This window comes from Lepidochelys kempii, chromosome 23 (genome assembly GCF_965140265.1).
Source record: "Lepidochelys kempii isolate rLepKem1 chromosome 23, rLepKem1.hap2, whole genome shotgun sequence".
Classification (NCBI taxonomy): Eukaryota; Metazoa; Chordata; order Testudines; family Cheloniidae; genus Lepidochelys; species Lepidochelys kempii.
Window position 1 is genome coordinate 6407156 of NC_133278.1, and position 12812 is coordinate 6419967.

At 56.7% G+C, this 12812-nt stretch overlaps 1 protein-coding gene across 2 annotated transcripts in view; it reads left to right on the forward strand.

Moving 5' to 3' along the window:
• MARK4 (microtubule affinity regulating kinase 4) overlaps positions 1-12812 on the forward strand; it is a 66457-nt gene that overhangs the window by 25857 nt on the left and 27788 nt on the right. For both annotated transcript variants that reach the window (XM_073322246.1, XM_073322247.1), the window contains exons 2-4: positions 10185-10382; positions 10887-10940; positions 12230-12278. In XM_073322246.1, the coding sequence (XP_073178347.1) occupies positions 10185-10382; positions 10887-10940; positions 12230-12278 (301 nt within the window). The remainder of the gene's footprint in view (positions 1-10184; positions 10383-10886; positions 10941-12229; positions 12279-12812) is intronic.

A 12812-nucleotide genomic window follows, 5' to 3' on the forward strand; every position in this document is an offset into this window, starting at 1 on the left:
GCCCTGGGGATGGGAGACCTGAGAGCCTGTCACCTGAGCCAGGAGGGGGAGGGGGAGGTGACACCTCTGCCCAGGAATGTGAACAGAGGCTGCAGCAGGGAACCTGCTGGGTGGGTTTAGTTTTCAGTTTGGGGCTGGGTGGAGGAACACAGGGAACCCCAGGGCTGGGGTCTAAGCTCCCTGCTCCCCCAGAAGGACGTGATTGAGGGGTCCTGGTTGTACCCACAAGCTCTGTTTGGGACTGTTCCTGTTGTCCAATAAACCTTCTGTTTTACTGGCTGGCTGAGAGTCTCAGTGGATCCCAGGAAGAGGGGTGCAGGGCCTGGACTCCCCCACACTCCGTGACAGTCTGTATTCGCAAAAAGAACAGGAGGACTTGTGGCACCTTAGAGACGAACCAATTTATTTGAGCATGAGCTTTCGTGAGCTACAGCTCGCTACTACCAGTGACCCTATTAGCTCAAAAGGCAGCGCGCCTTGTGGTGGATGTAAAGGTCTCAGCCTGACCTGTGATCCAGGAAGGGCTCAGTTCAGTTCAGTCCCATAGGATGGGACTCAAGTTTTCAGTTTGCCTTTATAAACACTTAGGAGATGACATACACACACACTCACTACAAAAAGATTGCTGTTGCAAAGTCAAACGCTTGGAAACTCTGGATTTCCAGTTGGCCACGTGTGACCAAAATGGGAATTTTCTGTAATATTTGTATGAATGATGTGCATGGCAGTGATTTATTTGACTTGGTATTGCTGCCCAGTTGGTGCCGAAGGGTTAAAATGCTCGTGGGGCAGAGCAGGAGATATGAAGGGCTGGTGATTAAGGACTGGCTGAGACCCATAGAGGATCCGGAGAGACAGAGCATGTGAACTCAGCAGGGCTCTGCTGGAGGGCAACAATGGGCTGAGGTCTCAGGTGTTAGTCTTAAGAGCTGAGCTCACAGGGCCAGAGCTCTTAGGCCAGGTGTACATTACCACTTACTTCGGTATAACTTATGGCGCTCAGGGATGTGAATAAGCCACCCCCCTGAGTGACACAAGTTACACCAACCTAAGCTCTCTCCCCTCAGCAGAGACACTCTTCACCAGATGCGCCGATGTAGCACTTCTAGCCTTAAATCTTACCTGGCACTTTAGAGAGCCAAGGTGGATCATAGAATCATAGCATATTAGGGTTGTAAGGAACCTCAGCAGGTCATCTAGTCCAGCCCCCTGATCGAAGCAAGACCAATCCCCAACTAAATCATCCCAGCCAGGGCTTTGTCAAGCCTGACCTTAAAAACCTCAAAGGAAGGAGATTCCACCACGTCCCTAGGTAACCCATTCCAGTGCTTAACCACCCTCCTAGTGAAAAAGTTTTTTCTAATATCCAACCTAACCCTCCCCCACTGCAACTTGAGACCATTACGCCTTGTTCTGTCATGAGATGAGGTCATATGTTTTATTAGACCAACTTCTGTTGGTGAGAGAGACAAGCTTTTGAGCGACACAGAGCTCTTCTTCAGGGCTGGGAAAGGTTCTGAGGGTCACAACTAAATAAAAGGTGGACCAGATCGTTTGGCATAAGTAGTTAACACACATTTTATTGTAGCTGTGTGGTTCTTAGGATATTGTCTCTCCATGTTCTAAGAGACCGTTCAAGGTGAAATGGCCCGTGTAGCCCTGTAGGCAGAGGATAAAAAAGGGGGGTTAGTGGGTTACAGATTGTTGAAATAAGCCATAAATCCAGGGTCTTTATTAAGTAAAGTTATGAATTTAAGCTCTCAGGCTCATCTTTTGAAAGGGTTGTGCAGGGTTCCTGGGAGCAAGGACTGGGAGGTCAGATACGGAGTGATCATTCTGTGAAATGTGCACCCACGGGTGATGTGCTGTTTGTCTTTTATCAGTTTTCTTTGTGAGTTCATTTGAGAGCGCAGAGATTGTCTGGTTTCATCCACATTATTATTTTTGGGGCTTTTAGTGCACTGGATGAGGTTACACCATGTATTGTGCTAGGCATGTCCAGGACCCATGGACCTTGAAAGGTGTGTTGTGTGGAGTAGTGACCATCATAGCAGTGGAGCTATGGGTGTGGGTTTGGCATCTGTTGTTCTGGCAGAGTCTGGTGCCAATTGGTCTGTCCTGCTCTGTGGGGAACTTGACTGGACACCCCACAGTGGACAAAACCACACACTTGATCATTACATGGCTTGCATCAGGGGAAAAAAATGGCTCTGCAATCAACAATCACATCCACCCCAATCTCTCCACTGCTGAGAGGACAAGATCAGATAGTGATCAGACCAGCAGATAGAGTAAGGCCAACCGACAGCTCTCTGACACCAGCTACTATAAAGTACTCAAAGAAGACGCCACATCACAATTCACCCAGGAATTTAAGGAGATCATCAAATTCTTTCCCAAACAACTCCAAGAGAAACTCTACAACTTCATCCCCCGCAAACCCACCCCAGGGACCTTCTGTGTGCTTCCCAAGATGCACAAATGAGGGAACTCAGGCAGACCCATCAGCCCTGACACTCTTTCTGAAGGAATATCAGAACCCATAGAAACCGCCCTCAAACCACTCAGTACACAAAGGCCCGGCTTCCTCCAAGGAACAATAGACTTCCTCCAGAAATTCTGCAACAGTAACAGCCTCCCTTTGAACACCACCCTTGTCACCATGTATGTCACCTCCCAATACACCAATATCCCTCACAGTGATGACATAGGTGCTTGCCTCAATATCTACAAGACACTGGACAGCCCTCAGCTGTCCATCCCAAGCACATCACCAACCTCATCCCTTTCATCCTCACCCAGAACAGTTATCATTCAACAATACTTTGTCAAAAACCATGGGAACAGCCATGGGTGCTCGGATAGTTCCCCAATATGCCAACCTCTTCATGGGGCACCATGGAGAAGAATTTCTGGAGAAATGCTCCACAAAAGCCAATGATATACCTGAGATACATGCATGATATTTTCATCCTCTGGACAGACAACCTAAAGTCCCTCATAGGTTTCCACCACAACTTCAGCAGCCACCACCCCATCCCCGCCCATTAAACTCTCTCTAGAATGTTCCCACACCAGAATCAACTTTTCCTGAACACCACAATCCACTTCAGCAATGGAACCCTACAGCCAACTATACACAAGAAACCCACGGGTCCCCACACGTACCTTCACGGATTCTGTAACAACCCCAAACACCAAGAAATCTGTTAGCTACAGCCAGGCTCTCAGATACCACAGAATATGCTGCGAAGAGAGTCCAGGATACACACCTTAACACACCCAAAACCACCTTCATCAAACAAGGACACTCCACCAGGGAAGTAGATCCCACCATGGAACGGGCCACCCAAATACCCCAAGAGAACCTTTTCAGCACAGAAATAAATCCCGCTCCGACCGCATACCCCTAGTTGTCACCTACCATCCCACACTGGCACCCATATGGGGTATCATTAAATAACTACAATCTGTACTCTATGGGGATCCCACCCTGAAAGAAATATTTCCCGAAGCTCCTCTTCTGGCCTTCAAACAACCCCACAGCCTCTCCAAGCTCATCATCACAGGCAAGCTCCCCACAGAGCAGGACCCACCAACTCAAAACAGCGCCAGACCCTGCCAGAACAACAGATGCAAAACCTGCAGCCATATTTCTACCGCTACAATGATCCCCACAACACACCTTTCCAGATCCATGGATCCTACACATCTATCACAATGTGTGCACTAAACGCCCCAATAATTACTATGCGGGTGAAACCAGAAGGTCACTGAGCTCTCAAATGAACTCACACAGGAAAATGATAAAAGACAAAAACACCCGTGGCTGTGGGGAAACACTTTTCACAGCACGGTGACTCTTTATCTGAACTCTCCTTCCTCGTCCTCAAAGGAAACTTCCTCAACACTTTTGAAAGACTAGCCTGGGACCTTTAGTAAAGTTATGAATTGACACCAAAAGTCATGATCTCAATAAGGACACTGGGTTTATGACCTACTACAATAATGTGTAACCCACTAACCTCCTTTTTGTCCTATGGCTGGCTACATGGGTGTTAACAGGAGCGGCCTGATCTGTGGGGTGCTGGGGGGTGGTGCCTAGCCTGCGGGCCTGTGGGATGCTGTGTGCTGCCCACCCCAACCCCATGGTGCTGGGCAGGAGATGTCAACTTGCAGGGCTGTGGGGGTACTGGGAAGGAGGAGTCTGGCCTGCGGGGCCGGGGGGTGCTGAGCGCTGGGCCCCCCGTGGTGCTGGGGGGGGGTGCCCGGCCTGTGGGGTGCTGAGCGCTGGGCACCCCCGGTCTGCAGGCTGCGCTGCCGGTGTCCATCTGCAAGCTCTTTGTGCCAAGTTGCTCTGAGCTGTCTGAGCGGGTAAATGCGATCGGCTCCTTGGGCGCGGCCTGCCCCCCTTCGCTGGGGACAGCAGCTCTGAGAGCACAGGGACGTTCAGGGCACATTGGGGGGAGGCCATGACGGGCTCAGGCTGGGATTTGGGGGTGCCTTTACTGTACTAATATAGGGAGCTTGTAGCACTGAGGGGCGAGGGTTGTGGGGGACAGCAGCACTGTGTGGAGAGGGGTTTTGTGTTGTGTGGGGGCAGTGCCAGGTCTTGGGAGGAGGTGGGGGGGCAGTGGCAGGTATGAGGGGGTGTGGGGGAAGTCAGGAGGCACTCTTGCTGTCTGGACTCTCCTGGTACTGCTTGTTGCCCCCTCCCTTCCCTGGCTGGGTGCAGCTGGGGCAGGGGACGGGAGAATCGATGGTGTCTCCTTGAAGCTGCAGATGTGGCTCCCGGGGGCTGGTGCGGGCTGCAGGACACGGCAAGGGCAGCGACTCTGAACAGGCTGGGCTCTGCACCACCCCTGCAGGCAGCCTCCCCTGCGGGGCCTGCTGCATCTCCCCACCCCCGGCTGCCCAGCACGACCCACCCCTGCTCCTCCAGCTGGGCCTGGCCCCAGAGTTCAGCAGGAGATTCCGGTTGCCGGGCCAGGCCTGGTGCCCCGAGTGGTGCCCGACCCCAGGGCTCGGCGGCGGAGGGCAGTTCTGGCTGCTGGGCCGGGCATTGTCACGGAGTCCCTGGGCAATGCTCTGGAACTGCTCCCTACGAAGCGAGTCAGGACTCTGGGGCAGTCGCCTTCCTGTGAGGAGCCTGTCTGCAGGACACACAGCTCACACAGCTTCCACCTTCCTGGATCTGACCTCAGAGCATTCAGCCTCCTCTGCCCCTCCATGCACTTCCCACAGCGAGTCCGCCCAGGCGGGGCTCCTGGGGAAGCCAGAGGGTCCTGCCCCCCTTCTCCGCAGTCAGACGTGACTCTCAGCCAGCCAGTAAAACAGAAGTTTATTAGACGACAGGAACATGGTCTATAACAGAGCTTGCAGGTGCAGAGAACGGGACCCCTCGGCTGGGTCCATTTTGGGGGGCAGTGACTCAGACAACCACGTCTGCACTTCACTCTATGTCCCCAGCCAGCCCCAAACTGAAACTCTCTCCAGCCCCTCCTCCTCTGGGCTTTGTCCCTGTCCCGGGCCAGGATGTCACCGGATTCCTTTGTTCTCCAACCCTTTAGCTCTCACCTTGCAGCGGGGAAGGGCCAGGCCATCAGTTGCCAGGAAACAGGGTGTCGACCATTCTCTGTGTCCAGACCCCTGCACATACCTGCCCTCTAGGGCTCTGCAATGATCATACACCCTTACCCCACCACCTAGATACTTAAGAACTGCATAGGGGAAACTGAGGCACCCCCACACTATTCAGAGGAAACATTAAGAACAGTCCCACTTCGTCACATCTCTCCTCCCTTTGAGATCGAACTGAGCTGGGTTACTTTAGCCGGTGACCTGGGGAAGTTAGAAGCCACCAACATTCCCATGGATGCCCCAGCATCTCTCCCATTCCTTGGTGGGAGTTACACCAGGCCCTTCCAGTTTCACGCCCTCCCTTAGGTCGGGGTGGTCGATAGCACTCGCAGGCCACATGTGGGAAGGTTTATGTGGCCTGTGCCCTTTGGCCATCCCAAAACCCCAGGGGGTCAAACTGGGATTGGGTCTTCTCCCAACGCTCCAGTCTGGAGGGCTGCAATTCAGTCTGTCTTGGTTAAGGGCCCCCATCTGGACCTGGGCCACATACTGTTCACTTACAGAACTAGCATGGAGACATTCCTTTCTCAACAACCTTGCCTCCCCAACAAGCTGGCCAAACACAGCCACTTGGTTATAGGACTGTTTAACTTTCTTAACAGCTTTCACTCCGTCTGAGACCTTCTCAAAGCTCTCCACACTGGATCTTTCAACAGGAAAGTCAGTGGATCCATTCACAACAGAAAATTTCTGGCTGTTAGGAACAGAGACTTTCTTGATTAAATCACTTTCACACCCTTCAGTTGCAGTAAACTGCTTGCAAAGACTCCATGAGGATTCCTTTCCCTAGGGCTTTTCTATGCAACAATTCACCCCTCACAGAAATTCTGCTCTTACCCTCTTTACCTAGGGCTTGCTCTAGAGGAACACTTTCCTGAGCAACAACAGACTCTTTCTGGGTCTCACTTACATCCAGAATTACCTCTGGCCCATCAGGCGGATTCTTACACAATCCCCTTTCAGGCAAACTTACAGACTTCCTAGATAAAAGGTCAGAAGCATTCTCCTTCCCTTTACCACACACTAGCAACAGGCAAAATACAAGCACCAGAATTGTCTGGTCTCTGGGATTTTACATAGACACTAACTGGATGTGACCTAGTTACAGTACCATTCTCCCGAGCAGACACAAACTTAGGACCATTCTCTTCCTGGGCTTTAGCTGAATCCAGAACAAACTCTGAGACAACTGCACGACCCTCAACCATCGCAGGCTGAAAGGTCCCTTCTGTCTGCTCCACAGACAAAGAAGAGCCGGACACACTTTCTCCTTTCCCAGACACACAGCTTGGGATCTCATTCCCCTTGTCCTGCACACAAGGCTGGTCACAGACAACTACTTGGAGATCAGGGTAGCTCCCTCCATAGGCAAGTCAATACCCCTGACAGACACAGGCACGTTTCCTTCACTGTCACAATTCTCCACCCAGCTAACAGGTAAGGTCCAGGGACACTCGTCTTCCACTCTCCTCGCCTTCCCTCACTGCTGACTAGACAAAGCCATCAGCTCATAAGGCTGCCTAGGTTCATCCAGACTTTTCTTACCAAGCACCTTGCCACCCCCAACAGATCCCCTGCCCTGCCTGTGTCTCCCCCCACTCAGCTGGGGTCTCAGCTCCCACTGTGCTCAGCGCTGCCCTTGCTGTCCCAGTTGGGGTAGGCAGCGAGCTCCCTGCTTTCCTCACAGCATCAGAGCCAGCGTGAGCCCCCTCTCCAGTGTGCAAGGGAGGCGGGGAGCCCCAGGGGTCTGGTTACACACAGGCAGGTAGCCTGAGCCGAGCAGTTCCTCCCCCCTGCCAGCCAGGTCATCTGCATTTTCACTGACAATTTCCCTCTCCCCTCATTGTTTTCCCTGGATTCAAATTCAAACCCTTGGCCATTACAGGAGCAGGGCCTGGATCCTGTCCCAAAGAGACACAGTCACCCCACAACAGGGTCTCGCAGCTGGTATCCTAGAGCACCCCAATGGCCAGCCAGCCCCACCCCTCTTGTGTCTGCACAGGGATCTGGGCCATAGGCAGGGCGAGGGGCTTCGTCCCTGGGACCCTCACCCAGCTCACACAGCCCCTCAGCATCTGAGGCTGCACCACCCAGGGCCTGACAACGGTTCTCTCTGTCCCAGGATCTCGCCACCCCAGAAATGTCTCCCCATTGACCATCACCTTCCACTCCCACTGGAGGTCCGAGGGGCCTGACCCCAGGAAACTCCACACAGACATATAGGTTGGGGTCAGGAGTGGGAGCCTGTCCACCTCCCCACCCACCTGGCTGACGGAGTCTATGGCCTTGGGACCCAGCAAGGGAGCTAGACACTGGGGCTTTTCCGCAGTGTCCCCCCGGTTCAAATCTCCAGCCTGCTCAAAGGCAGTGAGGTGGGCATCCATATCCCCCCCTCCTTAACCAGGGGCAGCAATTTAGTCTCAAGGTTCCCTGCGGAACTGACCCCCCAGGGTCTATCCCCACTCACCCCTGGGGGGTCCCCTAGGCCTCTCCACCCCACCACCGCCAGTTCATGCTGCTGCTGCTTCTGCAGCTATTTCTTGGACTCTCGCTGTCTCTCACAGTCCTCTTGCTCTCTCGGACTCAGCTCCAATCCCGTCCGTCTCCGATCCCCCGATGGGGAACCTGATCGTGAAGACCCCCGTCTGGTTGGGGACAGGAGTTTTCGGGATGCCTGGCTACCACTCCAGCTGCTCCCGGATCCTGCTATAGCCCCATTTGGGTCAGGAATCTGTTCCTTAGAGCGGTCATCCTCCTCCAGCTGCACAATTAACTCTGCTTTGGTGAACTTTCCAATGCTCAACACTCTCTTTTTGCAAAGGGTTACAATGTCCTTCTTAAGGAGACGGTGATAGGCCATCACTCCGCTCTTCGCAAGTTGTTGTGGACTCACAGGCCTGTGTGCTCTCAGCTCCCCACGGTTTCCAGGGAGAACCCCAAGTATGCCAGCTTTCTCGAGGTCACCACCTCTTTGCCAGGGTCGAGCTGCAGACTCCTCTGCCCCTGGGACCGCTCGCTTCAATCCCCTGGGGAACCTTGTTACTGCAAAAGTCCTTCTCTCTCCCAGGACCAAGCCGCAGGCTCCTCCACCCCTGAGACTGCTCACCGCAGTCCCCAGGGTGACCCCATTACTGCACAGTCCTTCTCGCTGGTCACACACTCCCAGGGGTTAACCGCCCCCCTAAACTGCTCCTCTCTGAGCCTTCAGCACGCCTGGTCCTTGTCAATCCCCCTTCGTTTTACTGCTCCCCAGTCACTTACTGCAGGAAGCGCCATCCACGGGGTGCAGTACATCCCACCGCTGCCACCAGTTGTCACGGACTCCCTGGGCGATGCTCTGGAACTGCTCCCCATGAAGCCAGGCAGGACTCTGGGGCAGTTGCCTTCCTGTGAGCAGCCTGTCTGCAGGACACACAGCTCACACAGCTTCCACCTTCCTGGATCTGACCTCGGAGCATTCAGCATCCTCTGCCCCTCCGTGCGCTTCACACAGCGAGTCCGCTCAGAGGGTCCTGCCCCCTTCTCCACAGTCAGACGTGACTCTCAGCCAGCCAGTAAAACAGAGGTTTATTAGACGACAGGAACATGGTCTAAAACAGATCTTGCAGGGGCAGAGAACGGGACCCCTCGGCTGGGTCCATTTTGGGGGGCAGTGACTCAGACAACCACGTCTGCACTTCACTCCATGTCCCCAGCCAGCCCCAAACTGAAACTCTCTCCAGCCCCTCCTCCTCTGGGCTTTGTCCCTTTCCCGGGCCAGGATGTCACCGGATTCCTTTGTTCTCCAGCCCTTTAGCTCTCACCTTGCAGCGGGGAAGGGCCAGGCCATCAGTTGCCAGGAAACAGGGTGTCGACCATTCTCTGTGTCCAGACCCCTGTACACACCTGCCCTCTAGGGCTCTGCAATGATCATACGCCCTTATCCCACCCCCTAGAGATTTAAGAACTGCATAGGGGAAACTGAGGCACCCCCACACTATTCAGAGGAAACATTAAGAACAGTCCCACTTCGTCACAGGCATGGTGCCCCGAGCGCTGCCCATTGGAGCGTCCCTTGCTAGGGAGGTACTCCTGATCCCGTTCCCAGTTGGCCAGTGCCCAGGAAGGGGGCTGGAGGGGGGGGGGCTGGAGGGCATCTTCCTGCCCTCCCTGTTGCCGTGTGCGGTGCCATCGTCCTGAGGCAGGATCCGGTTGGTTCTGGTAGCACAGTGACTCCTCCACCCCACTGGGCTTTCCTGCTCAGCTGGGCACATGGTACTCGGGACTGGAGAAACCATGGGGCTGGGGCCCCTGTGCTGACTTAACCCAGCTGTTGAGTGGCCGCAGCATGCCTTCGAACCCAAACTGTGCACTAGCCCCAGGAGGGGAGTGGGGTCTGGTGGCTAGAGCGGGGGACTGGGAGCCAAGACTCCTGGGTTCTCTCCCCAGCTCTGGGAGGGGAGTGGGGTCTGGCGATTAGAGCAGGAAGCTGGGAGCCAGGACTCTTTCCCTGCAGCGCCTGGTGCCCTCCTGCCCCCAGGTGACGCTGTCTCTCTCCCCTGCAGCACTCCACCCTGGCCAGCAGCCGTTCGGAGAAGGGCTCGTCGTGGTCCAGCCGGTCGCTGGGTGCACGCTGCCGGAACTCCATCGCCTCCTGCACCGACGAGCAGCCCCACATCGGCAACTACCGACTCCTCAAAACCATCGGCAAGGGCAACTTCGCCAAGGTCAAGCTGGCCCGGCACATCCTGACAGGCAGAGAGGTGAGGTTGCGGGGGCCACGGGGCAGCACTCTGTGGGGTTGGAGGCTATAGGGTGGTCATGGGGCAGCGCTCCAGTGAGGGCAGGGGCAATGGCTCAGCGCTGCAGAGGGCCATGGGGCAGCGCGCTAGGGAGGGCAAGTAAGGGATACGGGGCGGGGGGGGCCCATGGGACAGCGCTCCGGGGAGAGCAGGGGACGTGGGGAGCCACGTGGCAGCACTCCACGGAGGGTGGGGGACGTAGTGGGGCTCTCTGGGGTAGTGTAAACTGAGGGGGTGCACAGGGGAGCTCAGATGTTGGGGGGGCACAGGGGAGATCTCCAAGGGGGGGCACTGGGAAGAGTGGGAGCGGTTGAGGTGTCAGGGGCTGCTGGAGTATAGCACAAGTGCAGATGGGGCAGGGGAGTGGAGGAGCGTATGGGGCACAAAGAGGGAAGTGGGGGGCGCAGGCACTGAGTGCCCTAAAACCCCCCCCCGCCCCCCAGCCAGAATCTGGTTTGTTTGTAGGTGGCAATAAAAATCATCGACAAGACGCAGCTGAACCCCACGAGCCTCCAGAAGGTGAGCATGAGCGGAGGGGGAGGGGCCCCACACCCTGCAGGTGCTGGCAGACCCATGCCCTGGGGAGGGGGCAATGTCCCGGCAGGGGCTGCGCTGCCCGGGGGCTGGGCCTGGAGGGACAGAGGTAGCCAGGCCTGGGACTGGCAGGACGGGCAGCAGCTCCAGGCCACCCTGGATAGGGGTTGCCCCCCACCTCCCGCTGGCTGCCCACGGCACAGCTCCGACGCCAGCGGCTGGGTTCCCAGGCTTCACAAAGAGCCCATTGTGCTCTGGGCTGGGAGAGGGGGGGCTCTGGCCCTGGCATTTGGGTTCCCCATGCCTGCGACTTCCTCACTGTGCTTCCTCCGTGAGCTTGGGTCCCATACCCAGCACCCCACCCCGCTATCCTAGGGAACCATCCCTCGGCCCTGCCTTGCGCCTCTCCGCACAGCTAATCTGGGACACCCACCCCGCCCGGCACCTGCCCCCCTTTCCCATCCACCCCAGGACACCTGCCCCGCTCCTGTCCCCCACCTCGGGACACTACCAGCCCCAGCCCACACTGGCTGCCCCAGCCCCTGGCATTGACACGGGCTCCCCTCCCTCAGATCACTGCTCTAATTAGTGCCCAGAGGCCAGACTGGTCGCTGTGGTAACAGCTGCTCCAGAGGCATCTCCAGGGGCTGCTAATTAGCAAAGGAGCTGTGGGTGGGGAGCAGATGAGAACAAACCCCTGAGCCAGCCCATCCCCTGCCATAGGGCCAGATCAGAGCCAGTGCTCCCCAAGGGGAAAGAGCCCATGTTCCATTCCCTGTCTCCCTCAGCCACTCGCCCGCCATGGGGTCAGATCGGAGCCGGCACCCCCAGAGGGGAAAGGCCCCGTGTCCCCTTCCCTGTCCCCCTCAGCCACTCGCCAGCCATGGGCCAGATCAGAGCCAGCGTCCCCCCCACCAGGGGAAAGAGCCCATGTCCCCTTCCCTGTCCCCCTCAGCCACTCGCCCGCCATGGGTCAGATCGGAGCCAGCGCTCCCCGAGGGGAAAGAGCCCATGTCCCCTTCCCTGTCCCCCTCAGCTACTCGCCAGCCATGGGGTCAGATTGGAGCCAGTGCCCCCCAGAGGGGAAAGGCCCCATGTCTCATTCCCTGTCCCCTTGAACCAGTTGCTCCCCTGCCGTGGGGCTGGACTGGAGCCAGTGCCCCCTTGAGGGAAAGGCCCTGGGGGGCTAGAGGTGGTGGGGCAGGTGAGGAGGAGTTGTGAGGCTGTTTAACACCCCCCCCACACACACACACCCGTCTCTCTGCCCCCTGCAGCTCTTCCGGGAAGTGCGGATCATGAAGGGCCTGAACCACCCCAACATCGGTGAGCTGGGGTCCGGGGGTCTGGCTCTGGGGCTCAGCAGCACGGGGGCGATGGGGCCTGAGCAAATGACAGCCCCAAATACCCCGTCCCCCAGCCACAACAGCCTCTGCCAGTTGAGGGGATCCGGGCCCTGGCACCTCTGCTCGGTGGGCACTGCCCCTGCAGGTCCATCAACTACAGGGGGTCAGAGCCCTCCTGTGTGTGTGTGGGGTGGGGGTCGGGAGGGTCAGGCCCCTCCCGTGATGGCGTGTGAGTGGGGGAGGGGCAGGCCTGACCAGTGATGGGTCTGGGGCAAGGGAGAGACAGGCCCATCCTGTGAGAACATTTGGGACAGGTGTTGGGTGGGAGTCGGGCCGTCCTGTGGGGACATTGTGTAGGAGGGCCAGGCCCGGCCCATGAGGGGGTTTGGGAGGGAGGGTCAGGCCCATCCCAGGAGGGTGTTTGCGGGATTGTGACCCATATATTTCAGAGGAGGGTCTAGCACGCTCTGTGTGAGTGCAGAGGTTCTGGTCTGTGACAATGCAGCTGTGGGCA